Source organism: Rhinolophus hipposideros (genome assembly GCF_964194185.1).
Source record: "Rhinolophus hipposideros genome assembly, chromosome: 14".
Taxonomy (NCBI): Eukaryota; Metazoa; Chordata; class Mammalia; order Chiroptera; family Rhinolophidae; genus Rhinolophus; species Rhinolophus hipposideros.
Genome location: NC_138060.1, coordinates 54447100 through 54474725, shown reverse-complemented (window position 1 = coordinate 54474725; position 27626 = coordinate 54447100). Strand labels below are relative to the sequence as shown.

Genomic DNA, 27626 nt, shown 5'->3' with positions numbered 1-27626 from the left:
GTGTGGAGTCTCCGCGTGTGGCACTGGGTCACAGTGACCCCTAGGGGCTGACCAGTCCCTCAGGAACACAGAAGATGACCGGAGGGTTGTGGGTCCCTGGAGGTGGGGCTGGCCTGGAAGCAGCAGCGCTGGATCCCCTGATAATCTCCGTGATGACATGGAGAAAAGCAAGCCAGATCGAGAGGCTGGGCCTGGCAGCAGGGAGGAGCGGGAGTTCCACGCCTGTGGTGAGGCCTCCCCCGACCAGCTCCAACAGAAAGAATTTTAAAAGGTGGCATATGCTGTGAGGGCCCAGAGCGGGAAGGGTACGCGGGGTGGAGGTGGGAGGGAGCGAGCAGGGAACAGAACAGCACACCCTGGGTGAAGAGGAGGAGTCAAGAACAGGCTGCTGACGGGAAGTTTGAGATTCGTGATGTGGAAGTCAGTGACATTAACACGGAGGAAGCTGGGGACACAGGTGACTTAGCAATACTCAGGGTCATCCCACAGCAGGGCTGCAGGCTGGGCCCAGCTCTGTAGGAAGCCATTCCCTCAAGAGCAGCCGCTGTCTCTCCTGCTGGGCTCTATTTCAAGCTCTAAGGAGGAACAGCGGTTTTCAGTCGTTTGAAGGTCAAGGTGCAGTGGAAATGCTGGTAGGGATTGAAGGGGCGAGCACACCCATTCTGCCTTGGCCACCTGTGTCCGTTCCACCTTGGCCAAAACTGGTGTATCGGTCTCAACCCAGAGACCGAAATAAAGATGGCACTGTGAGTAGGCAGCGATTAGGGAGGAGCCGCTCACCCACAGAGGGGGCTTCCGGCAGCAGAGCCCACCCAGACCAGCTGTTCTCCCACAGCCTTTCCTCAGACCAAGGACTCCCTGGGTGCAGAGCACAAGGCAGGGGCTCAGGCTCCACCCGAGAGGTCGGTGGGACCCAGGCAGGGAGACTGCATGGTGATTGCCTCAGGCTCCATAATGAGGTGCTTCTCTGATCAGAGGGACACAGGTCTGAAGCTGGGGAGAAGCCGAGGGGGTCTGCTGCATCTGAGTCCAAATAATCAAGTGCCACTGCGGGAAGCTGGAGTGATCTAGCCAGAGCAAAACTCTAAGCTCTACCCAATATTCACGTTTGAAAGTTCAGTTTGGAGGGCTTCTTCATTGAAACGGTGAGACAACATCTGAGCAGCACTGCTATATACCAACAAAATTTTTACATATAAAAATGATTAGACAACTGCAATATTAAAATAACAGTTCTTTTTCACAGTGATCGGGTAGCATTTTCCATAGGAACTAAAAATGTAAGATACTATAATTTATTGATTTAAAAATCAAGATTCTCTACCATCCAGGTGGAGAGAAAGGAATGACACAGCATGGGAAGTAACTCCAAGGCTGCTGGAAACTCAAGTCAGAACAGAGCACAGTGAGAGGCCTGCGGGAAGGAAGATGGAGGCGTGCCTCTAGAGATGGGACTTCTCCCACAGAGCTGCCCACTCCGGCTCCTGGAGAAACACCCCGACTCCACCATGACCTCTCCAACAATGAGAAAGTAACAAGAGTTTTTTGGTCACAGTGACATTCTGACTCTTTGCCCCCGAGCAGAGAAGGACTGGCACAAGCTATGCGGAACAATGTGATAAAACAGAATGGTATTAATCAGGCTACCGTGTTCTGACCCCCTAACTTCTTTCTGTTTTTCACCCCAAAAAACACAGAACAAGATTAATCATTATCGTCTTACCTTTACCTTAAAGCCTTGGCATTTCTGTTAGACACAAACACAAAAGCACCGCACAAATTGTAATGCTACTTGAAAAGATAGCAGTGAGATGACACAAGTTCCTGTGCCCTATTTTAAGACAGCTCCCTGTCTGCACTTACAACAGCCCATGCAAGGATTCCATGTAAACCCAAGTCTAGAAATTGGGCTCAGAAACACAGCCAGTCTCCCCCAGAGACAAATGTCTTTGGGTCTTTAGCCCAAACACCACCTGCCCTATGCTACCCAGGCAGACATGCAGGCACCAAGGGAAACAATTCATGAGCCGGTGAATCAATGGGCAGACCTCCTTAGGTCCCTTAATCTTGGAAATAAAAAGCTCTCCTGGAAAGCGAGGAACATATCAATTTGGCACCATCTGGTCACTAAAAGAATTGCATTTCTGGAGGCCAGTAAGGAAGGGCTCTGAGAACCCCACGAAGCACTGTCCTCCAACTTTCAAATGCCTGTGACTGTTTCTTCCCAAGAGCTAAGGAGAGTTCAAATCAGAGGACATTAAAGTCCCTTTGGCTTGATGACAGACACGAAACCAGACCTTCTTACCAAGCAGACCCCAGGATCACAGACACCCAAGTGGGTATGTATTTCTGAGTCAAAAGCCTCTGAATAGGGGAAGATTTGAATGTACCTCATGCTTTCCTCTCTCAGTCCTGCGTACCTCATTTCTGGGGGGTTACTCCTTCGGGCAGGTAAACCTTGAATTAAATACTTAAGCTCGATTTCCAAGCCTCAATTTCCTCATGAGTAAAACAAGGACAGTGGTATTTCTCAGAGGGTCACTGTAAGATAACACATGTAAAGCACTGAGCTTAGTACACAGCACACACTAAGTGAGCGAAAGTGAAGTCGCTGAGTGCTTGTGTACGGCAGGAACGGCAGGTCCGTGAGAGGAGGAACAGAAACAAATAGACAATACATGTGGACAGGCTCATGCAGAGAATATCTAAAAGCCATCTCTAAGACCAACTCAGGTCCTAGGGAAAGAAAATGTACAATACTAGCTTCCAGGAACACTGAGCAGATACGCTGGATGTTGTACGATTTGGAGACATGACAATAAAAAGCCTCCGTACAATACATTCAGAGGGACACAGACACAGTGCCATCTTGTACAGTCCTCCCGTTAACCTGGCACAAGATCAGCCCTTGACCTGCAGGTGTTACGGTTTCCTTCATAATTAGCTCCCACGTCAAGTAAAATACTACCCCCCGAATTTTTAGCTCTTTCATCTTTGGGGGAGTTTAGTCTTAAATTCAAGGTTCCATCATTTCTTAAAGCAAAGCCACTACACTACACCAGCCTGAAGAGGACCTGCCTGCTTCGTCACACTTCTGAGACCAAGACTAGGATGGCTTTCTCTCCAGGCTTCCTGACTGCTCCTTAGCTTTGAGTTCTTCCAGTTTCTTCTCATAGCGACTCATGAAATATCCATCGGGTTCGATCCCTGCGTTCTTCAAGTTTTCCATGACCTTTTCCAGTCGGGGTATCGAGCGGGCTCCCTCAATCTTTCTCGTGCTCAGGTACAGAGTGAACTCCTTGAAATCCAGGAGCTTACAGGTGTCCACAGAACAGATATTCCTGATATCACCAGTTCTATCCAAATGAGGAAAAAACACCAGTCCTGACAATTTCTCTAGGTCCTGAAGGCTCACTTGGAATTCACTTAATTGGGGTTGGAAGCCAATGGCTTCATTGGGAACCACAAAGGCCCCTAGCGCCAGCGGCTCAGTAGACACTGGGCTTTTGCGCGCCAGGATCACCTTAAAAAGGTGCGAGGGGACAGCCACATTGTCCTCACCAATCACCTGGAAAGCAAAGCAGCCATATTAGTCATGCTTGTCTATGCTAGCAGCTCCCAAATTTTTGCTGACAAGACTTTAAATGCATTTCTGAAAATGCACTTGGAAGATAACCCCACCCCATCCCAATGAATCTAAATTCAACTGCCTAAGGTAATAATAAACCAAAATACAAATTCACAAAGATGAGCACTTAACAGGTAGATTCTGATCACATTCTTTAAAATAATGCCATCCCAAAGAGCAGGGGTCAAATTCTCTGCTCTGTTTGAAGGACAAAGGAAAGTGATGAGTGAGTCCTGGGTTTTTTAATGGACAAGAAAAGCTGTCATTTTTGCTTCGTCTCATAATCAGAACTTCTGTTGCTCTAAACATTTAAAGGTCAAGACTGCCAGCTTGGGAACTCCCAGCTCTAGAAATAAAAATATAGCCTTTGTTTACCAAATTCACTAGGGAGCTAAGCAAATAGCCTTTGGAGAAGCAGCCAGATATACTGTGTCAGTATTCCTGTCTCCAGTATTGCCTAGACTGTGGCTCATTTTTTAAATTAAATTAAGTAAATGTAAATGCTGTTTGCTCAGAGTTTTGCACACTCTTGGGCCTGCAATCAGACACAGAACTTCTGAATGTGTCATCGAATCACTTTGGAAAGGAATCCACACAAGGAAGAAGCCAGAACCAGAGTCGGGGTTGAAAACAACTTGGTTGCCTGTGTAGGTTGGCTGTAATAATGAAATAACATTGTTATGAACCCTTTTCAAATTTCCTTCCAATTGGCTTCAAAACCATTACGTTTTCTGAAAAAAACTGAACACCATTTCCTTAACGGTCTTCAGTAAAATGACACAATGCAACTACACTGTGCTCGTGGTGCTACGGCTCCCCCAGGCTCTTCCTTGCTAAGGCAGCCTTCTGGGCAAACCTGCCTGCCTCAGGAGGCCCCGTGGAGAGCCTAGAGAATGCAGGGGAATGAGAGCTGCAAAGGGTTCTTTTCTGCTTTTCCCAAGCTCCTACCTAAGAAGCCCGTGGCCATCTGCTGTCTGGCAGGCATGGAGGTCCCACTGCCAAAACCAACTGCCGAGCTGCAGGGAAGACCCATCCACAGGAAAGACTGCTGTAACGAGCTGTCTCTGAAGTTAGCCAAAGTGGTGGTCAGTGTGCAGTTTAAAGCTTATGAAACTAAACAATTTATAGACACAAAATTCCCACACCCCTCCAGCAAGTCATTTATGCAGCTGGGAAAATAAACATACTCTTCAAGGCAAAAAATATATATATACTGAAGGTGAACTCCACGGAGATCTACAATTAGCCCAGAGATCACCAATAGATGTGAACTCAAGAACAATGCAGCTCAGAAGTCCTGTGCCTGGCACTGCTGGAAACACAGAAAGGAGTAAGCTTTAAAAACAGCCGGGGCCTGCTCTCAAGAAGCTTCCCACTTACAGGAGGAGTCAACACCCAGCTTTCACGGCAGGTAGAATGTGGTGGGCGCCAATACAGAACAAAAGCCACGGCGCTAAGGGGCTGTGTAGGGTGTAGGGAAGTCAGGGGCCAGTGCTGAGGGCACAGCTGCAGCTGAGCCACAGTTTACCAGGGGGAGAAGTTTAATAAACGGGTTTCAAGTGTTCAGGACGCTGGCTGGGGAGCCACACTTAAGCAAATCCTTGGTGCCATCTGCTGGATATTCTCCATCACTGCAGCACAGTTCTCAGACTCCAACTGCAAGGAGCCTTAAGGACCATTCTTTTGATTATTTTCTCTCCTCATGGACTCTTCGTCTACAAATGGCAATTTTCAAAAACAATTCATTGGTCATGTCCATTTGCTGCCAACCAGGGCTTCTATTCAAGTTCATTAAATTCCAGCCGTAAGTAAAGAAGTTTGACATTTTAAGATTCAGGGCTTTACCTCAAAGAAATGTACCATTTGTATTAAGTTTTCAAAAAAATCTCACAATTGCTAGAGGACCTCTATTACTTCTTTTGAGAAATCTCATGGACAAAGAGATTCCTACGAAGAACCACAAGGTGTGACTCTTCCACGCATGACCTTACAATATTTCAACAAAGAAGGATAAAATACTATCCCTAGGAATAAAGAGAAAAATAAAAATGTAGCTACTTGCTATCCTTTCTGATTCAGTCTGCTTTGTTCTCAGCAGGTACTGTATTTCCCTGAAAATAAGACCTAGCCAGACCATCAGGTCTAATGGGTCCTTTGGAGCAAAAATTAATATAAGACCCGGTATATTATTATATTCTATTATTATGTTATATCATACCCGGTCTTATATTATAGTAAAATAAGACCAGGTCTTATATTAATTTTTGCTCCAAAAGACGCATTAGGGCTGATGGTCTGGCTAGGTCTTATTTTCAGGGAAACACAGTAAATATCTTTAACCTTTCTAACTTAGGGACCAGTCCTATTTAGAAGTTCAGAAAACTCATTGTTTCCTCCTTGAATTTAAGACTTACAAAAGATTCTAAAATATTTTAGAGTTATCATCTTCTTTGTAGACAACGCAACCTACATCATATACTTTTTCCACTTTTAGGAAAACTGGAAGACTTTCAGAAAATGCTTCTAGAAACTACTAGAGTACTGAAGCAGAATGCTTCCGTGGACTCAAATCCCAGAGACCTAGCCAAGTCCTGGCTTTGCCACTAAGTTGTAAGTCCCATTCACCGGTATATTCTGTACTGATTCATAAATGAGGGAATGACAATCCCCAATGCTGCCTATTTCACAGGATAGTTCTGAAGACATAAAGATGTGTTAGTTAAAGAAAGATTTTAAAATCTGCAAGATTTATATAAAAATTTATTTTTGTAGTGGATGTCATTCAAAAGATAGGGATGGAACTGCATTTGGTACAAAAGATGGTTCTGCAGGTAACAGTGGCGAAGATGTGATCAAGGCAAATAGGACTAGTTAAGGGCAGACACCAGGGTTTCAGGAGAGAAAGCAGGCTGACGCCCTCAGCAAAGGACTCAAGGCCTTAACCTCAACCAGTCTTTAGTATCAGCAAGTCAGCTACAATCCTTCTCATGTAAGATGTAGGTATAAAAATATTTTACAAAGGAAATCCTCGCTACTGTTAAAATACCCAAAGCACTGAACTCTTGTCAAGATTGTAACAAAAACTGGAAGTCAACTGGGAGTGACTAGAAAACACAATATATACATATGTATATTATCAGTCATAAAGCTAGCACTCACTCGTGGCCTGAAGTTAGTTTTCATACACGCTGGCTGGAGCTTCCTTCCTTCCATGCAAGAGCCAGAAATGACAATTTGCTGTCCCCCCTGCCTGCACCCAGCCCACAACTCCACAGACACAGAGTTGGGCCTTCATGCGGACTCAGTGACAGAAGAGACTAGCAACAAACAACAGCCAAGTCTGTCATTTTTCATGTCAACTGTGCCTGAAATGAAATACTAGGCGGCATCATGAAGAAAATGTATGCAACCTGCTAGAATCAGACAAATATAAGATATTTGGTTGCCTTCCCCTGGCAGGACAAAAAAAGAAATTCCAAAAATAAAACCACTGGACACACCAAGAGACCAAGCCCTTGAAAAGTCATGCCACTCAAGTGAAAGAAAGAAACCACGATCGTGTGATAAACAGGGAATCCATACCTGAGGGCATATGAAAAACAAGACAAGTGAGGGAGCCACACGTGTGGGGAGGTTAAGAGGAATGTGGCGGACCAGCCGTGTGTTACCCATGAGCCTCGGCAGGTGCTTGTGTAGCAGCACAAACCCTGAGATGCCTCTCACCCTCGGGGGCCTGCTCTGGGCAAGGGGACGGGAGACTGCCACGTCACAGTAAAGCAAGCACCACCTTCCCCGATTTAGGGTGGGGGAAAGAGACTCGTAATCAGGAAAACAATTTATTTTTCAACCAAAGCAAGTGGGTATGGAAATGGAAAGATTTGTCTATAGCAAAAAAGGAGATTTCAAAAAAATTACTCCCTGACCATTTCAAGTGATGCCTCAAGGTCCCTGGGGGCATGTTTCCAATCCCCCTCCCTCCCCCCCCCCAGGAGTTGGTAGAGGTTTGGAAAGTCACGCTGCAGAAGGAAACAGGCTGTTAAACACTACTAACATTATTACCACCACCACCGACTTGTAAAATCTGAAGCTCACTTTCTTGTCAGGTCAGTTACACTGCTCAGGCCAGAATCTTCAGGTATGTTTCACTTGTCTGGAATCAATCTCTTCTTGAAACGTGCACTTCAGAGAAAGCACCTGGATGACCTCAGCTATAATAAAGGGGGTGATTCTGATTAGAGCTGTCAGATGACTCACTTCTGATCAAATCACTGCTACTAATCTTCCCTTAGGCTCACATTCACTGAAGCCCTATGATGCTGTGATCCCTTCCTACATATTCTAACAGACATTTCTGCCTGGCTCTCAGGAAGCCTCCTCTTGGCCCATTTTCTGTTCTTAGTTTTGCATGCTAGCAAATATCACTTATAACCAATCTCCATCACACCATCTTCTACCTCTTTGCCTTAGCTTCTATGTATGAAGCGCACAGCAATCCCTTTACTGGAGACTTTAAAGAGCTTCAAAGAACAATGCAATGAATAATTGGCAATTCTCATACAAGTAGACAAACCCGTATATGCATCTCCCCTTTGACAATTACTACCGTGTTTCCCCAAAACTAAGACCTAACCGGAAAATAAGCCCTAGCATGATTTTTCAGGATGATATCCCCTGAACCTAAGACCTAATGCGTCTTTTGAAGCAAACCTTAATATAAGGCCCGGTCTTATTTTCGGGGAAACACGGTAGCTATGTGACTTGGATTTGACCCCTCAAAACCTGAATTTCCTTGCCTATAAAAGACATAACCACTACACTATTATGTAAGGGCTGTTTGTGAGGAGTCAACAAGATAGCATATATAAAGCTGCTCACATACTGTGTGGTACACATGGCTCTCAATAAATGCCAGTTCATTTGCTTCACTTCCTCCAAAGCATACACATGTATAGATAGAAAACTAAATGAACACCTTCATTTTTATTAACCACATTCTCCTAAAATGAGGTTCAGAGTATAATAGTAAATAAGCAGTAAATAGTAAATGGCTGGATCTGAGAAAACAAAATACTTCCCAGATATTCTGAACTGCCATGCACAATTAGAAGACATTCCCTTGGAAACAAGAATTCACAATGCAAGTATTTATCCTTTGAGAGGAAGAGACCAGGCTCTAGGGCTGGGTAACATGGTGCCCCCTTCCTCAGCATCGCTAAAGGACATGATTTTATCCACAGCTTTTATTATCAATTGCTAGAAAACAGCTGAAGTTTTTATCTGGGCGTTCAAGGTTTCTGCCAGCTGGCCCCAACCACCTTTCCTTTTATTTTTGTCTCCTTCCCTACATGAATACTCTAATGCACATGTCAGGAACTTACTTGTTTCTCAGCACATATCCTACCTTGTCCTACCTTGCCTAGCTTTACCTCCCTTGTCTGTTTTTCTCAACCAAATTCTCCCAAGTTTCTATGTGTATATATGTACATGCATACATATAAAATTTTTGGCCCAACTAAATCCTTGAAATGGCAAGTTGAGACAATTTTCCAATTTCATTTATTAAAGGATTATATTTTGCTTTAGATAAAGATATATGCTCAAACAAATGAGAAACAAAAACTCATAGACACAAACAATAGTTTAGTGGTTACCAGAGGGTAAGGGGAGTGGGGGGAGGGAGATGAGGGTAAGGGGGATCACATATATGGTGATGGAAGGAGAACTGACTCTGGGTGGTGAACACACAACGGGATTTATAGATGATGTAATACAGAATTGTACACCTGAAATCTATGTAATTTCACTAACAATTGTCACCCCAATAAATTAAAAAAAAAAAGATGTATGCTAATAGATATGCTGAAGATTTTTAAGTTTTAAAATTCCACCTGAGGCCAAATCCGATCTGAAAAGTAATGCCAAATCTTACAAAAGCTATATTATTACAGAGAAATTGTTAGTGAAAAATAAAATAGATGAAAGTAGATGTCACTTCAATATGATTCCAAGAAAGAATGAAAAACTATATGCCTCTACATGGATACAGACTCCTATTAACATGCAGCTTTACACACACATACATACACACACAGAAATCTGCTTTCTTTTGGACCATGGTCCATAAATCTCATTCTCAACAAAACATAAGAACATTGTAGATGGAGTAAAAAGGCCTTCCCAACAGTGAGCCACTAAAGGCAACAGAATTCACATACTTTGCTCTCTGGGGCTCTCTCCACTCACTACAAAGGCTAAAAATAAATGTGGTGAACACACACGACAAGCCAAACGGCAGACCGAGCACTCAAGAAACAACTTGTCATCCAGATCTTGGTTTCTAAATTCCAATCCCCATTAAAAGGAACTAGGGCTCCCAGAGAAATGGCTGATCCCAGAGTTTGGCCAAGATAAGCCTGGAAAATCACGGTTACCGCCAGAAAGTAGAGAGTAAATCAATGATGAGGCTATATCAGAAGGACACAGGAGACAGCTTGAAGGGGCTCCTACTAGCCAAATATGGCGAAATTTGAGCAACAAAATGAATACACAGTAAATTGACTAAAACTCACTGAATAAAATAAGAATCCATGAGTTCACATTGATAACAAATAAGAAGGAAAAGCTCTTTCTCAGTAGGATGTCAACTAATAAATGTAGAAGGAATAAGAATTAGAAAAATCATCCTTTGGCAACTATTGTAGTAATCAACGATTCAGACAAGAATCATCAATGGATGCTAAAATTAGCAGGTGAAAGTGTGAAGAAAAAAAGGATACACGGTCTCAAAGTACCGACACAGATTACCAGTTAATTTCAGAGGGGAGAATGGGAACTTGGCAGTGAAGAAATCCGGAGGACACCACCTTAACCAAGTGCTCAAGGCTGATATCACCAATAAGGGGACAAACTGACATCATGTGCACGTCCCAATGTGACGCACTGAGGAGCACACAGGTCACCTCTGTGGTGTTGTGCCAGACGCGTAACGGAATCTAACCACGAGAAAACAACAGACAGAGCCAATGTGAAGAAGACACTACAAGACAACGGGCCTGTATTCTTCAAAAGTGTCAACTGTCATTAAAGAGTAAAAGGCTGTGGAACTAACTGTTCCAGATTAAATGAGGGTGAAGAGACATGACGATTAAATGTGATACGCGATCCTGGACTGTACCCTGAATCAGTTCTCAACTGATCATTCCTCCCCTGAAATGCTTTCTTTACTTGCCTCCTGGGACACACTCTCCCGATTTTTCTCCTTCCTCAGAGGTTGCTCGACCTCTAAATGTCTGAATTGCCCGAGGCTCAGACCTCAGATCTGTTCTCTCCTATCTACACTCACTGACATGAACTCATCATAGCTTTAACTACCACGTCTGCGCTGACCACTCCCAAACAACCTCTCCTCTGAGATCCAAACTCATAGCCTGAGTTTGGCTACTCAACATCTCCGCTTGCACATCAAATCATCTCCAATTTATACGGCCAGGACACAACCCCTACCTCTAGCCTCAAAACACGCTCCTCTCTGGTCTCCATGGTCTGAGGCTGAAAACCTCAGTGTTATCCTTGATGCTTTCCCTCTTCCTCCACAACTAATCCATTAGGAAGTCCCATCAGTTCTACCTGCACGGCACATGATAAATTATACCATTTCTCATCATTTCTACCCCCACCACCCGGCTTAATTCATTTTTATTTCTCATTTAGACTATTCCATTAGCCTCTAACTGGTCCCCCATTTCCACCCAGCCACCTGTTCTTCACATACAGCAGCCAGGCTGTGCTTTACAAATGTAAACCAGAGAATGCCAAACCTGACAAAGTGTCCCATCTCACTTAACACAAGCCAGACTTCTTCCCATTGTCCGCCTCTCTGATTTACCTCCTTCTGCCCAGCGCTCACTCTGCTCTAGTCACTGGCATCCTTACTGCTCCCTGCACATGCCCAGCTAACTCTCACCCATGCCTTTGCACTTGATGGAAACTCTTCATATAGGTTGCTCCCTCACTTCACTTAGGTTTCTGCTCAATTTCATTTTCTCTGAGTGTCCTATCCTTTTCTTCTTTCCCACCCCACTATAACTCTTTACCATGTTTTATTTTTCTATTAGGTTGGTGCAAAAGTAGTTGTGGTTTTTGCAATTATTTTTAACCTTTTAAACAACAGTTACTTTTGCACTAACCTAATATGTGGCATTTTGTTTACTGTGTATCTCCTCCGTTACAACGTAACCTCCATGTAAAACACAGCCTTGTGTATTGCTGTATCAGAAGCACACAGAACAGGGCCAGGTACATAGCGGAAGCTTAATAAATATTTGGTGAATAAAAGGAGGGAGGAAACAAGTAGCTCAAATTAGAACAGAAGCCAGAGAGCTCCAAGAATAATGTCATCAAGAAGAAACTGATTTACTTTTTAAAAAAGTATAAGGTTAAATGATCTGAATTAGAAAGTAAAAGCATATTATTACACTTTTAAAAATAGTAATTATAATACATTGCTACCTTTACTTTCCACTTCTCAGATTTTTGTTGTTAGTGGTAATACTTCTCTCTCAAGTGGCACAGACTTAATGATATAGGATTATATGTACTTCTGTACAAGTCCAAACATACTACTTAAACATTCATAACACTATAAATGCTGGTTTTGTACTTTCAATAGACCCAGGATTATAAACTCAAAGACCAACAAGGGCTAGACAGGAAATATAAATGGGTGAAATGGGCCAGGTAAGGACTACGGTGAATTGGAGAACACGCTCAGGAGAAAGTTGCTGCTCTCATCTCGTGAATGGTGCCTTTGGGAATATACGCAAGTGTGACCAGTCATCTGATTTTTTTAAGAAAAGTTAAAATTTGGACTTATGTGAAATCTCTCAATTATTAAACATTACCAACTAATTCAAAACAACATACTGTGTGAACCAAATGCCTCAGTGGGCTGGATGTGTCATAGGAGGCCTCAGTTTACAACCTCTGGTATAGGGAAAGCTTGGCCTAAATTATAGTTAGCAAGCGTAAATGTAAAATGTCGTAAAACTTGACAATATATAAGTGACACATCAAGAGGTAATGCATGTTATGTAAAGATATAATGTAAAGTTTACCAGAAGAAGAACTAAAACCAACGTGACTGGCAGAGATTGGAGCAATGTGTGAAGTGAAATAAACAAATTTTCATACATTTCACAGAGAAAGCATCAACAGAGACTGCTGAAAATTGACAAATCAAAGTTGAGAAATACAGCTTAACTCCCATCATTCTGAGATACAGAAAAAAACCACGAGAAGAACTGGAAAACTGGACAGTGGGTTTGGGACCAGAAGTGGGAGACTTTAGCTTTTCATTTTGTATTTTACCATTTGGATTTTATTACAATGTCATGTACTTTTATGTTTTAAGGTTTAATGTTTTCATTACTGTGTATTATAGTGCCATAACAATAAATTTTTAAATTTTAAATTCAAAGCTCATTAAAAGACCTTCAAAAGCACAGGTTTATGGGTACATGTATCACACAACACCCTGATCTGTATTTCTCACACTCCCTATTAGCAAGTCCATGATTTTTAAAGCCACAAGCTCAGAACAGAGATAGAAAGATTGGTGTTTTGGCCATCATTTAATAACACCCACAAGTTATGAATCAAAGAATGGCTCTGGTCCTTGCAAACCCTGCTTGGCAGTAGCCAGGTCTGTGAAAAGTTTGTCACCATAAACAGTCATACATGCCTTTTGATGACAAAAAGAACAGCTTCTCTTAAATCCAGAAACACGTAGGCTTCTTTAGCAGATTGTTCAATGAGAAGAATTTCCTGCTAATTAGTAGGATTATGATTAGGAAGTCATTACTTCTCTCCACATTTTAAAGAAAAGATCACACAGTAAATGGTTGGAGAGTGAGAAAGAAGTGGTAAGTGAATACAAAAGATAGAAAAATATCAAGAGAAATCTAACAGGAATCAATGATGATAATGTACCGTAAACTGAGTGTGATAATGCAGCAACCCTTTTAACCTGAGGTCCATAAAAAAACCACAAAACAATCTCCCAAATTGGCCTCACCATTCCAAGGAATGGTGTTATAACAGGTAATGTAACAAGTTGGACCACAGTCCACAGAGCATAGTGACATGTCACAGTAACATACAGAGAAACTCAGACACAGGTATTACCCTGTACCCAGCGCCAGATTTACTAAGTAGGACCCAAACTTACTAAGTTTATTCAAAGATAGGCTTCTGCCAATCCCTTTTACCTTATATTCTATCCGTTAATGCCCTTGCTCTGGCTACAGAAACCTGTGCTCTAGCCAGGCTACAGATTACGCCAATCTCGCAGTGAACGGAGCCACCAGAAATAACACTACCTGGAAGCCCTGGCTCTAGCCGTAGACAGGAATATAAAGCATTTCATAAACAATTGGCAAAAGAGCCAAAACCAAGTATTTTAAAACTGCAAAAGTGACTTAATGCTGACTTTGTTTATTGTTGGTGGGAATGTTCAATGGTACAGCTTCTATGGAAAACAGTATGTTCCTCAAAAAGTTAAAACACGGTACTACCATATGATCCAGGATGTGAAATATAGAAAAGAAGGGAGAAAATAATCAAGAATGTAGTTTGAGGTATGTCATTTCCATATACATATACATTCCTCCCATGGGACAGGTATTTGAAGACATGCTGAACTAAAGATTTACCAGAATGAGCATGAACGGGTCCTAGAAAACTAACATAGATGTGGAAAACTAATGATACAGGCTCAGAGGCCCAGAATCTGAAACAAATCACCTAAGGCCCATAGGGCTTTAAGATAAAAACGAAACTATTCCTTAAAGTACCCTCTTCAGAAAGCTGATCTTAACTGCCCTCACGTGTTTCATCACTATGACACTTAGGATGCGGAGAGCTGACAGGTCTCTTTTGCAACTCAGTTCAAGGCTACTTGAACATGCTTGAAGGTCATTCACTAATAAACAAGGAGAAACTAGGTAAGTCTTTTTAGTGGTTAGTTTTATATATTCCAGTATAACCGGTAATTTGGTATAGAAAAGATATACTAAAATGTACATGCATATACATATATATATATATATATATATATTTGTTTCATTCTGCATTAATTATAAATTTAGAAGACTAACACAAATCAGATTCACCAACTGTTAACATTTTGCCCAATTTGCTTTATCACTCTTTTTTCTCTCTCTCTGTTTTCTTTCCCCTAAACCTTTTGAAAATAAGTCATAGACACATCCTTCAGGATGTATTTCCTAAGAGCAAAGATAGTCACTTATATAATCACAGTACAATTAGTAAAATCAGGAAATTAAACACTGATAAAATACAATTACCTAACCAACAGATCTCAAACGTTGCCAATTGTCCCACTAAAGTCCCTTTGAGTAACTTTTGTTTTTCTGATCTAGGTAGGATCTCAGATATCTAAGATCACACGATGCATTTTGTTTTCAAGACTCTTTAGTCTCCATCAGCCCGGAATAGCCAGCGCCTCAGCCTTTGTCTTCCATGATGACACTACCATTTTTGAAGAGTGCAGTCAGCGGTTTCAGTGTCCCTCAACTGGGGTTTGCTTGGTATTTCTGTGTGATGAGAGACAGTGTTGGGCTTTTTGGAAGAAAGAGCACAGAAGTGACATTGTACCCTTAGTGAGTCACACTGGGAAGTACGGTTTATTCGTAAGTGCCATTACAGGCAATATTAACCTTGATCACACGATTAAACGGGAGTTTCTCCACTGCAAAGTTCTCACTTCTTGCTTTAATAAATAATTTGTGGGGAGATTCTTTTACATATACAGAGGGAGCCAAAAAAATGTATACACATTTTAAGAAAGGAAAAAATTGTATTAAAATTACACTGATGGTAACCACTTTGAGCACCTCTTGTAATTGCAGAAATCAAACGTGACTTGTATTTACCTTTTGTTATCGGTATATATTGACTATTACAATTTTAATACAGTTTTTTTCCCTTCTTAAAATGTGTATACATTTTTTGGCATCCTCTGCATACATACATACGAGTATATAAGGAAATATATATCCCATTCCTATTATGTATATATGTGTGTCCTATTTATAATGTCCTATTCCTTATAAAACTTTCACTCACTACGTTTAGCATCCACCGATGAACTCGTCTGAAGCATTACTATGATGACTACAAATGATTTTTCTAACTCTTTCATTCTTACAAATTTATTAATTGGCATTCTATGGTAACTCTTCCTTACACCGATATATTTACTTTTTTATTGAAAGTATGGACTCTTAATTAATAGATCTATAATCCGTTCTATTTTGATGTCATATAGTTCCAGACAATAAGTTGGAACTCCTTCAAACTGATTCCTGTGCCCTTTTGACATGTCCTCATCATTTGTTTGAGTGATTCCTTGATTTCTGGCACAAGACGTTCCAATTTGAACTTTCTCTATACCAGCCCTGGACTCAGCCATTTCTCCAGGTGCCGAGTTCTTTCAGCAGGACATGGTTTTTTAAAAATCAAGATCTGGTCTCAATTGCTAAAAACTCATTGCTAAAAACATATCACTTCTTCTAGGCCCTTCTGGCAGAAATATGATATTTTTTTATAAGTTGTATTTCTAAAAATTCAACTTAAGACAAATAATATACTTTCCACTACAGCATCTGGCCAACACATATTTAGAAACACCCACACATAAAAAAATTGTTTAGTGAAATGCTCTTAATTTCTGGTTAATTTTTCCTTTAAAACTTTGTATAAATTTTTCTTCTACACAGTAAGCTAGTCATATAAATCTTTCAATTCTATGAAAACAAAGCAATTCTATGAAAACTTCATCACTTAAGGTTTAGAAGTCAAAGCTAGGAGAGCCCATTTTCCAATGGTAAGGATTTAACAAACCTCAAAAACAATTAATATTTGAAAAGTAATCTTACAGGGAGCTCTTTAAGCCACTTTTTTCTTCTATTACAAAAAAATACCAAAATTAAATTAACAAGCTGATCAAAGGAGAGACTAATCCACCTAAAATGCCAACTCCACTGCCCCTCCTTCACTCCCATAAGAACTACTGGCACACCCTGAGGGTGTGAGCACCTGTGTGAACACCTTGGATAGTTATACATCACTGCACATTTGATCCAGGTAAACCGAGAACAAGCAAGTCAATGGGACAGAATATACCCTAAAGTTGTTTTTGTTTTCCTAAATCTGTTTCTCAGGTCATTCAATTTTATCAGACTCCCTCTTAAGTAATCATTTAATCTAACTAGCCTTTATTAAATATCTACTTTATTCCTAGAGCTGAGGTAGGTGTTCCCTGCAAATACACCTCCTTCCATCCCTCTCTTCTTACTTACTCTATCAGTTCTTCCTCCTCACTCCACTTCCTATCCTACCCTGCGTAGATCTCAGTGTGTCAATTCCGCCACCATCCTGGCAGAATCCTTAATCTTAGGCAGCAATAGACGTCTAAAGCTCTCACAATACTATTCTCTCTTATATCTTTGATCTCTTTCCTTCAGTCTATAAAGTTCTTAAATATTTTGAACGTAAAAAATACATATCCTTTCAAAAAAATCTAAGTGTGTAAAAGAAAAGCTTTTCCTCCCATTTAGTCAATTCAATGAGCCCACCGCAATCTGGATGTCATCTGAACTTTTCCCTCTTCCTCACCCAAAAAGTTAATTCATGGTTACTCTTTCCCGTATTTCTCTGTTCATCCTCACTCCAACTGCTTGAGTGCAGCACCCCTTGTCTGTTCTCATAGGGACTACGGCAGCAATGTCCCAACTCACCTCCTTGCCTCTAAGGTCTCCTTCAAACACCCCCTTCCTCCCCATCTCTCTACACCATGCTGCCACAATACTCTTCATGTGGCCCAAATCAAATCACGTATCTCACGTTTAAACAAACCTATGATTTCTCCGTGTCTAAAAATTAAAATCTAAGTCTTCCTGGAATACAAAGCCCTGTATTATGTGGTCCCTGTTCTAGCTATTGTTGTAGAAAACCTCATTCCTTAAGCCACCCGTACTTCTTGTAATATAAGCTCGTTTTCATCAATGGGACCTAAATCCCAGAACCACGCTGCTGACCACGAATGCCCTATGCTCATACTGCTCCATCTTCTGGCATTCCCATGCTCGCCCCGACTCAGTTTACTCTTACTCATCTGTCAAGATCTAGCTCAAAAATGTTTTCCTCTGTTAAGTCTTCACAACCCACACAAATAGGGTTAGTCAGTCCTTTTTGACACCATTTCATCTATGTATTTATCTCTATGACAGCATATCACCTTTTAACATAACTGATAACCTGCCTGTCTCCCTTTCTAAACCGTGAGCTCCTTGAAGTAATGGTTGCTTTTTAACCCATCGTATGCTCTATGCCTATCATTCCTTCCAACAGGTGTTCAATAAATACTGTTCAATAAACAAAATAAATGTAGAAGACAGGATGACATAATAATCTCATACAAACAGCATAAGCCTGAAGGTTAAAACAGGTCCCTACCTGGTAACTAACTATTTTCTTTCCATCGCCTCCAGTCTGAGGTAAGGTCAATGGTCCAGACACAACCCAAACATCTTCAAACCTCTCCGTCAGCTCTCGACAGTACATTTCTATTCTGAAAAACAAGGCAAAAAAATTTATAATATTCTCAGACTTAAATGCAGAAAAGAAGCAAAGCACATCAAGTCCTTAGCAAAGATGTCAAGAATACTGAACTAGAGAAATTAATGTAAACAAGAGAATATAGCACAAAACATTATAAGCATATAAGCAATGTTTCCCCCAGCTTGTTTACTACACAAAAAAACTTAAAAGTCACACACATTAATATAACTATCTACATTTTCCTGTGTGTGCATTCCATGTACATTTTAGAACTGAAATTGTTTTGTTTTCTCCCTTATTTTTCTACACTGTAGTTCTCAAACTTTTTACAAGAATCATGTATCATTCCAACATGTTGATATACCTTTTTATTTAACCATTCCTATTGTGGGACAATTGGGTTTATCCTAACATTTCTAATATGTAATGCAACCTTGTATTAATTCCTTAGGATAAATTTCAAGGGCAAGAATCACTTTATTAATTATTTTACTGATACTTAATTATGTATAAAACTAATATTTTTAATGGGATTGTCCCAATTTACTCTATAAACTACAAACATGACATAGCACATAACTGTTTCACAGCAATCTTTACAACATTGGGATTTATAGTTAAAAAATGTTTTTGTTTATTTACTAGATAAAAATGGCAAGAAGTTGTAATAAGCACTCTTATAATGCAGTTGAAAGAGATTTATGAAATAACAACGCATGTCACCATCCCTCAGTTTCCTTATCTAAAATGTCAAATCAACATTATTTCCTACAGCGTATATGCCCAATTACAAGGAAAAGTTTTCATCCCAAAAATATAACCCTTAGAAAAGGAAAATGTTAAATGTTTCCACAGGCATGCAATCAGCCAGAATATGAAAAGGACAAATATCCCAGATGCTCAACAAATAATCTGTAAGACAAAGGGAAACCTACAGATTAAAAGAGACTAAAGAGAAACACCATCCAAACCTATGTGTGGACCCTGATTCAAACCAATCAACCAAAATAAATAAATAAATAAACAAACAAACAAACAAACAATCAGGGAAATTTGAATACTTATAAAATTAGTCATAAGGAACTGCTGTTAAATTTTTGAGGAGCAATAATAGTTCTATTTTAAAAGTACTATAGTTCTATTTTAAAAGAATCCTTACCTCTACAAATACATATTGAAATTTTTATGCATAAAATAATATATCTGTGACCTGCTTAAAATAATCTGAGTAGGGGAAAGGGGGGTATGGAGACAAAACAAATTGGGCCATGACTGACAATTACTGAAGTCTTCTTTAGCATGCAGGTGCTCTCTTATTTTACCACAAAGAACTGTGGGGAAAACACAACAGCTTGAAACAATCTCAATCAGTGCTAGTTTTAAATGTTCAAAGAGAGTCCCTCACAGAATTGATCAAAAGTTATAAGAAAAATGCAGAAGACCCAGATGATTTTATACTTAGGTGATATCAAAAACGGATTAATGTCTATGTTTAACTGAACCAAGATTTATTTTTATAAAAAAGCTCAGCAGGTCCTGAAATATGAGTAAAATAGAGTGTCCTTTGGACATATTCAAAAATATTTTACTGCCTCGGTAGTGATATTTTGAATAGTTTCTTTCAGAACTTGACTCTTGACCAGTGGCAAACATGATCAAAATGGCTGGCTTGAAGTCTGTACTCCCATAGAAAAGTGTACTCCCAAAGTAGAGCAAAGAAAACTAGTCCGAAGTATTTCATGAAAGTACTACCTTCAGTAACAACTTTTGAAAAAGACAGCAGTTAAGCACACTAGTACATTCTCCTATCACATCCCTCATCTCTCACAGAATCACATTTTAAAAACTTTCACCCCTCACCTGTTCCAATATCCAGCATTATTATCAAAATTCTGAGGTACAATATTAGAAAGGTAAAACGTTTCAGCCATGGCTTTCTGTGAAAAGAAATAAAAACAGTAACTTGCACTGACATGCCTTCCCTTTGAGCAATTTTACAAAGCAGACACAGAAAACTAGTTCCTTGTTCATACATTAGCTCTAGGCAATTACAGTGACTAGCTCAATGATTATTCAAAATAAAGACTATAACAAAATAACCAGTTTGGTGTCCTAGCTCTCTTTATAATTTACAAAATTCAAACCTATAATGTAGACTCTAAGAACTGTAAGTTTCCAATATAAAGCTAAACGGTAAATTCTGGTTTTAAGTCTCTGGTAGAGAGTTTCTCAAAGGTTGATTTTCAGGAATTTTATTTAAGTAGCACAGTGCAAACCTATTAGTCCAGAAGTGGAAGAGAAAAATTCCTTGTTCTTCTGAATTTCTGGCCATTATATGTCACCCTTCTGACCCATTTCATTTCATTTCACACTTCTGACCCATAAACACAAGGCTCCACCATTGTACAAGCAGACCACCTTTCATTGTACTTTACTGCAATTCACAGATGTTGCTTTTTTTTTTACAAACTGAAGGCAAGACCCTCCACCAAGCAGATTATGACTCGCTTCACTGCGATACTGGCTTTATTGTGGTACTTGCTGCACTGCAGTGGTCTGGAATTAAACCCACAGTATCTCTGGAGCATCTCAGAGAGATCCTGGAGATCTCTCTGGAGATCCAGGAGCATCTCTTTCCTGGATCTCTTTCATTAATCTACACTAACTGCCAATGCCACCATGCCCGTCGCTTCAAGCAGTGGCTCTCACCCTTGCATGCACACTGGAATAACCCAGGGAGCTGTAATAATATCGATGTCTGGGCTCCACCCCCTAGAGTTTCTCATTTAACTGCTCTAGGTTACAGGTCTAGGCATCAGAAACTTTTAAAACTTGCTCTGGTGATTATGATGCATATCCAAAGTTGAGAACCACTATCTTAATGACAATAATCACCAACAATTCAATGTCAATGACATAAAAGACATCTCTTTTTGGCAGAGAAATTATCCTAAAGGAGAGAAATTATCCTAAATTAAAGGAGATTAGAGAGACATGACAACTAAATGTAATAAATGATTTATAACTGGATGCTAGACCCAAAAAGAGCTATAAAAAACATAATTTTGACAATTTGGTAAATCTGAAATGTGAATTGTATATTAGATATTATTGTACAAATATATAAAAATAGCTTTATACACATTTCTTGGTATAATGATTCTCTTGTTATATCTACAAATATCCTCATTCTTAAATGATAATCTCCTGAGCAATCTATTTTGGAATGAAGTGTTGCAATGTCTGCAATGGTTAAAATTATATCTATATATATCAAAATGTGTTTGCTGTACTCTTCAACTTTTCCACAGATCTGAAATTTTTCAAAATGAGTAGCTTTAGTGCTTATTGGCTTTCCAGTTCCCTTTTACATAGCATTAGTTTTCCTCATTCAACTTGTTTAAAAATGTCTCAGCACCTGAGCATAAAAAGAAATCAATGTCAGGAAGAAAAATACAAAACAGAGTACAGAAATTCTCGTTTTAAGGTTTGGTTCCTAGGTTTTTAATTCCCAAGTCCCGTGGTACAATAGCAGCGCCATATTCCCAATCCCTCCCCAAAAAATATGCCTACAGATGAGAATTTGTTATCTCCTGCAGGAGCCATGTGTCCTCGTGACCACCCACTTCCAATATAGTCCTTGTTGAAGGAACTGAAGGTTGGAGGGATGTTGGGATCAGGCTTGAATTTACAGTGTTTTCTGTCTGCGTCACCTGAAGAAAAACATAGAAAATGCGTTACGTTTTAGTGGACAAATATCCCTCATGTTCCCTCACATCTCAGCAAGGCAAGCTCACTGCTGCTGGCCGGTATCTCTGAGCAGCTAGTGCTCAATGACCACATGCATATCTCAAGTTCCTGGGATAGTTCAGATACTTCATCTGAATTTAGCAAGGACCAGTCTAGGAAAGAATGCTTTTCATACAGTGTAGCTCTCTCATATACTTTTGTTTCTGGCCTTTCAAGTTAAAGGGGAGAAAAAATCCCCTGGATAGTAATTACATAAAAACAATGCGCAATCAAATATCTGAGCTGCTTAAATAGAAAGCTTAGCTACTAAATAAACACTTGCTTTTTAAAAAGACCCCCATGTATTGTATTTTGTACAACTGTATTTGACAAGTTTACATGTACTGAAATAATGGATATATATAGACACAAAACAATTTGTTCTGGGCAGGCACAGCCCAGCGGAGGGGGAAAGTGTCTCCGATATCTTGCTTACTGCCTCTTAAGCCAGGACAAAACAAATATTTAGGTTATGAGCTCAACCCAGAAATTCCTGAAACAAAATATCTGAGTATCACATAGGAGAAAGGAAGTCTCAATTTTACTTATATCCTGATACCTCCAGAATAGTTTGCCACGATGGACATCAGCAAATCCTAACACTACATTTTCCACTATCATTAGGACAGATCTTGTTAAACAAGAAAATTATGAAGACAAATTAGAATATAATCAAGCTGCTACTCAAAAAAGTATAAAATGGAGATCAATGAAGTCACTGATTCCAATGTCATTTCATTCAGCCAAGAAAAATTTTACTTTATTTTTTTTAAAGATTTTTACTAAAATATAGCTAACACACAATATCATATTAGTTTCAGGTATACACAAGTTATTCAACATTTATATACCTATATGTGATCACCATGGTAAGTCTGACGCTGTACCACGCTATCACAATATACTGACTATATTCCCTATGCTGTACATTACATCCCCATGACTTACTTGTTTTATACCTGGAAATTTGAACCTCTTATTCCCCTTCACCTTTTTAATTTTTCAATTATAGCTGACAGCCAAAAAATTTTTTAATTCTGAGATCCCAAGGTTCAGAGTAAAGTATCTCATATCTAGCCTTGTAGAATCACTTCATAAAGAGAAAGTCACTGATAATACATAAGAAGCATTAATAAACTTTTCCAAGTGTCATGACCATTGGAAGCGCTTCCTCGTATGCCTGGTTATCTCTATTTGGTGCTCACTGCCCTTGAAAAATCATTTGTGGGAATTTCTAAAGGCTTAGGATGAAGATGCCTTCCTGGAAAAAGAATGTCAATTCACTTCCATGGAGGCCTCAGCAGGGGAGGACCACACTAAATCAAGCCTCGGGATTAAGCTCCCTTGATCTACAAAGGCTGCATGCAGGCTTTGGGTTACAAGTCTGCATGATGGCCAGTTTGTGGCCTCAACTTCTCCAGAACAAGCTTTTTATTTTCCTTTTTAACTCTTCTCTGCTCAGGGCCAAGACAACCTTCCAAGTAGTCCCTCCATGTGGGGAGGGCAGGCAAGTTACTTCTGGTTCATCCTTCCCCACAGGTACAGTCCTCTGGGGTTCCAGGTTAATGTGGGGAGGGTCTCCTAGAAGAAAATCTACTTTGGATGAGCTCTAGGTCTTGCTACAGTGCCCCTCACCCTAAAATAAGGCTGCAGAAACAGAGGCAATGTGGCTTTGCTTGCCAGGATGGCCTTTACCTCTCAGGATTCTGGCTTTCCCTCAACTATTAGCCTGGCAATTCTCCACTGTCATATTGGCTCTTTTCTGTTTTTTTAAGTGAGTTTTTTATATGTATACTTTTTACATACTGCTAATAACATTCTTTTCAGCAGGAGAGTTAGTCTGAATAACTTAGTTTGTCATTACTAAAAACAAGATGCTTTACGCTAAAATCAAGTAAATCACAGCTATACCGTTTCTCCAAAAATAAGACCTAGCCGGATCATCAGCTCTAATGCGCCTTTTGGAGCAAAAATTAATATAAACCTGGTATTATATTATATTATACTATACTATATTATAAAAGATGTGGTCTTATATTATAATAAAATAAGACCGGGTCTTATATTAATTTTTGCTCCAAAAGACGCATTAGAGCTGATGGTCTGACGAGGCCTTATTTTCGGGGAAACACAGTATTTGCTTCCTGTTTTCAAATATTAATTGGCTTTATTTCACCTCCTCAGAACTAAACCACTCACAGAATTTATGATACGAAACTCAGTGCTTACATGCCTCTGAAAATGATAACTGAATAGCAGAATAAAATTAATTTGTAAAGCCAAAATGCCTTCTATCTTGGGAAAATTTCTATATTTAAAGAAAATTCATTAGGCTTGAGACTAAATCAAATGAGTTTCTCTTGACGTAAATTGACAATTAAGTCTCAGCTGCAATGATAAAGTTGACACCTCCCTCAGTTTCCCGCTAGCAGCAAGCACAGTCCCAGCCTCCTGCCATTCTGCTGGCTGCTGACCACTACCTCAAGGCACACACTCATTTTACTATCAGCATTTTAACATACGTAAACACAGCACGCATGTAAATCAAAGGAGATATAATCTGTGGGTCATACAGCAAATTAAAAGGCAAATAACCAAATGGGAATAAAACAACTATGACAAAAGGTATGTCCTTAATATATAAAAGAACTCCTACAAATCAATTCAAAAAAGAATATCCCAACTGAAAATGGTAAAGAGTAATTCACAAAGACAGAATAATTCACAAAATATTAACCGTCACTAGCAACTAATAAATGCAAGTAAAATTAGCTATTAAATTGGTAAAGCTTGATAATGCCCATCATAGGTGAGGGCCGGGAAAGACAGGACAAATACTGATGACAGGAATGTACTGGCATAATCGACCCAGAAATCAACTTGACAATAAACACCAAGATCTGGTCATCATAATTACAGGAATCTACCCACACCTGAGGACACATGAACAGACTTACACCCCTGCCTAACTCTCCAGTCTCACTTCGCATCATGTTCCTTTGCTCCTAAAGGAACAAAACTCTTCACATTGGGGCCTTGGAAGATGCATCTGTGCTTTTCCTTCTGCCTGAAATGTTCTTCTCCACATCGCACGGCTCACCCAACTCCTCCGCTGAGGTAATCTCCATCCACCCTTCAGGCCACTGTCTCAGAGAAGCTTCGCTAATCAAAATCAGATTCTCCTGTTATACTCTCTCATATCATTTACTGTTCCTTGATTATACAAACCCAACTTGCAATCACTTTTCCTTCAGAAGAGTTATTACGTGTAATTATACATTCATGACTGTGTACTTGATAGGTCAACCACCCCCTCCCCAACTCAAAGTGCCATGGAGGTAGAGACCTTCTACTCTGGTCACTGATACATCCCCAAGGCTTAGCACAGTGTCAGACACATGACAGACAGTTAAGAAACATTTGCGGAGATAATGAATGAATGGTGCTCATTGCAGCAATATTTATGACAGAGCCTTCAATGCCCATGTCAAGATACGGATTCTCTCAGCCCCCGAGACAGCTGGGAAGGGTCTGGGGCTCCCTGGCTGCCAGGCAGGGTCCATTTATATAGTGAGTCATACAAACATCATCATTTTCTAAGTGTGCTGTAATGTGAAAAAGATTGTGATTATCAATAACTCTCCTTGTTCTAAATCTAGAAACATCTTTCATCAATACTTTTACTTCTAACCACCTACCCATTATCTTGCGTTTGGATATATGTTCCAGAACCCATCTAGGCACACGTTTTGACTGATCGTAAGACAAGGCATGATTAGTGTAACACCTAGTCTCTGTTCCAGTTAAAGGGAATCCAAATTGTTCCAAGACAGCCTTTTCTGAAGAACCTAAAAATGGGAGGGCGGGGGGGGGGGGACAAAAATGAAAAGTTAATGATTCTGAACAGGAACAAAAAATTATAAGTAAAGCAAGACTTATAAAGGACTGGCTCCAAAGTGTAACCAACCAGGAGATCCCATTTTTGCAATTACTCGTAACACAAAGGAGACACAGTAGACAAAATACTGGTTTTATTATCCGTTGTATAGTTCTATCAAGAGACACTAACTGTGTCATCAACTTTGAAATAAGGAACTGATCTCACTGGTCTTTCACAACACATTTTCAAGTCTCTCTTCACAAAGTACGGTGACTACAAAAGCAGCAAAGGAAATACCTCTTGTCACTACTCGTCATCCATATGATTGAACAGGAAAGAGCCTACCTCCCTATTGTTTTAAGAGTTAGCGTGGGGACAACAGCAAAGCCTTTCTGATTCCTTTTAAGAGACCGCCCTTCACGGACACTCGGCCTGGTGGTTCCGATACTGGAGCAGAGGCTGTGCGCTGCAGGAAGACGGCGGTAAAACTGGTGCTGCTTCTCCTACGCGGTGGGAGACACCGAGGGCGCATTTCACAGGCAGTTGGTTTCAAAACCATCCTCTCTCGACACCTTCCCCAGTCTTGCCACCCACCGGAGCACGCATGGCAGTCTTCTTGCTCAAGGCCAGGGGACAGATGGCGCACATGGAATTCAGCTCGTCGTCAGGGAGAATGGAAAAATGAGCCTGCGCTCATTTTCTTTGTCAACTACAAGGGAGCTACTCCGGGCAAGCTGAGGATTTACAGCCTTTGAGGACGAGCTAGCGGGTCCTCGTTCCTTTGCAGGAGGATCAAACGAGGACCGTGAACTACTTGCCACGGCCGTTCATTCCTTCCCGCGTTCACCACTCGCCCACACTCCCCGACGGCCGACGACGCACCGGGAACAGTGCCGGGCGTACCACGTGCGGGACACGACGGACACGGCGCGACCTCATGGGGCTACCAGGCCGGTGGCCGACAGACGTTAAAACACACCTGTCGGGATGGATACTCTGGGGGTAGAAGACCGAGCCCGGGGGAAGAGGTTGGTGCAGGACAAGCCAGGCGCGGCTGGGGAGAGGAAGGCGGCCAAGGAGCCTGGGTGGGGGGCGGACCGTCCCGCGGGTCCCGCTCCCGCTCCCCGCACAACGCAGGACAGGTGAGGCCCACGGAGCCGTGGATGCGGGCGTCGCACCACTGCGGTCTCGCGGGAGGTGGGCTGGAGACCAGGAAGCGGGAGCCACGGGCTCTTCAGTGCGCTCCGCGTCTCTGCCCACCCGCCCACCCGCCGGCTCAGCCAGGGCAGTTGTCAGTGGCCAACGGCGACCGGTAACAGCCGACGGCCACCTACCACCCGAGCCAGCACCTTCCCCGTGAGGCCGAGAGCCTGGAAACCGCTCTCTGGGACTCTGTCCCCACACCGCGCGTGGAGAATTCCGATGCACGCCCGTGGCAGGCGTCTGGCCCCGGTACCTGGATCCGCCAAGGGAGATGGAACTCCCAGACTTACCTTCTGGCTCCCTCACCGCCAACGCCGCCTCAGCGCCCTGACGCCGGAGGAACTGCAAGGCCGTGAGCCCGGCTCCCGCGGCGCCCACTGCAGCTCCTGCCACGAAGCCACTTAAAAACCGCCTGGAGCCTCCGAAGCGGGATGCAAAACTTTTGGCAGCCATCTTACCCATGGGCCCTTGCCGTGGCGCATGCGC

At 41.2% G+C, this 27626-nt stretch overlaps 1 protein-coding gene across 1 annotated transcript; it reads right to left on the bottom strand.

Moving 5' to 3' along the window:
- Positions 1 to 1119: 1119 nt before the first annotated feature.
- On the bottom strand, positions 1120 to 27618 carry EXOG (exo/endonuclease G). The gene is made up of 6 exons (XM_081072270.1): positions 27431 to 27618; positions 25756 to 25905; positions 21842 to 21981; positions 20129 to 20205; positions 18164 to 18278; positions 1120 to 3568 (listed from the first exon to the last, which is right to left on the bottom strand). The coding sequence occupies exons 1-6, from the start codon at positions 27600 to 27602 to the stop codon at positions 3107 to 3109; spliced, it is 1116 nt and encodes a 371-aa protein (XP_080928396.1). The 5' UTR covers positions 27603 to 27618; the 3' UTR covers positions 1120 to 3106.
- Positions 27619 to 27626: the final 8 nt, after the last annotated feature.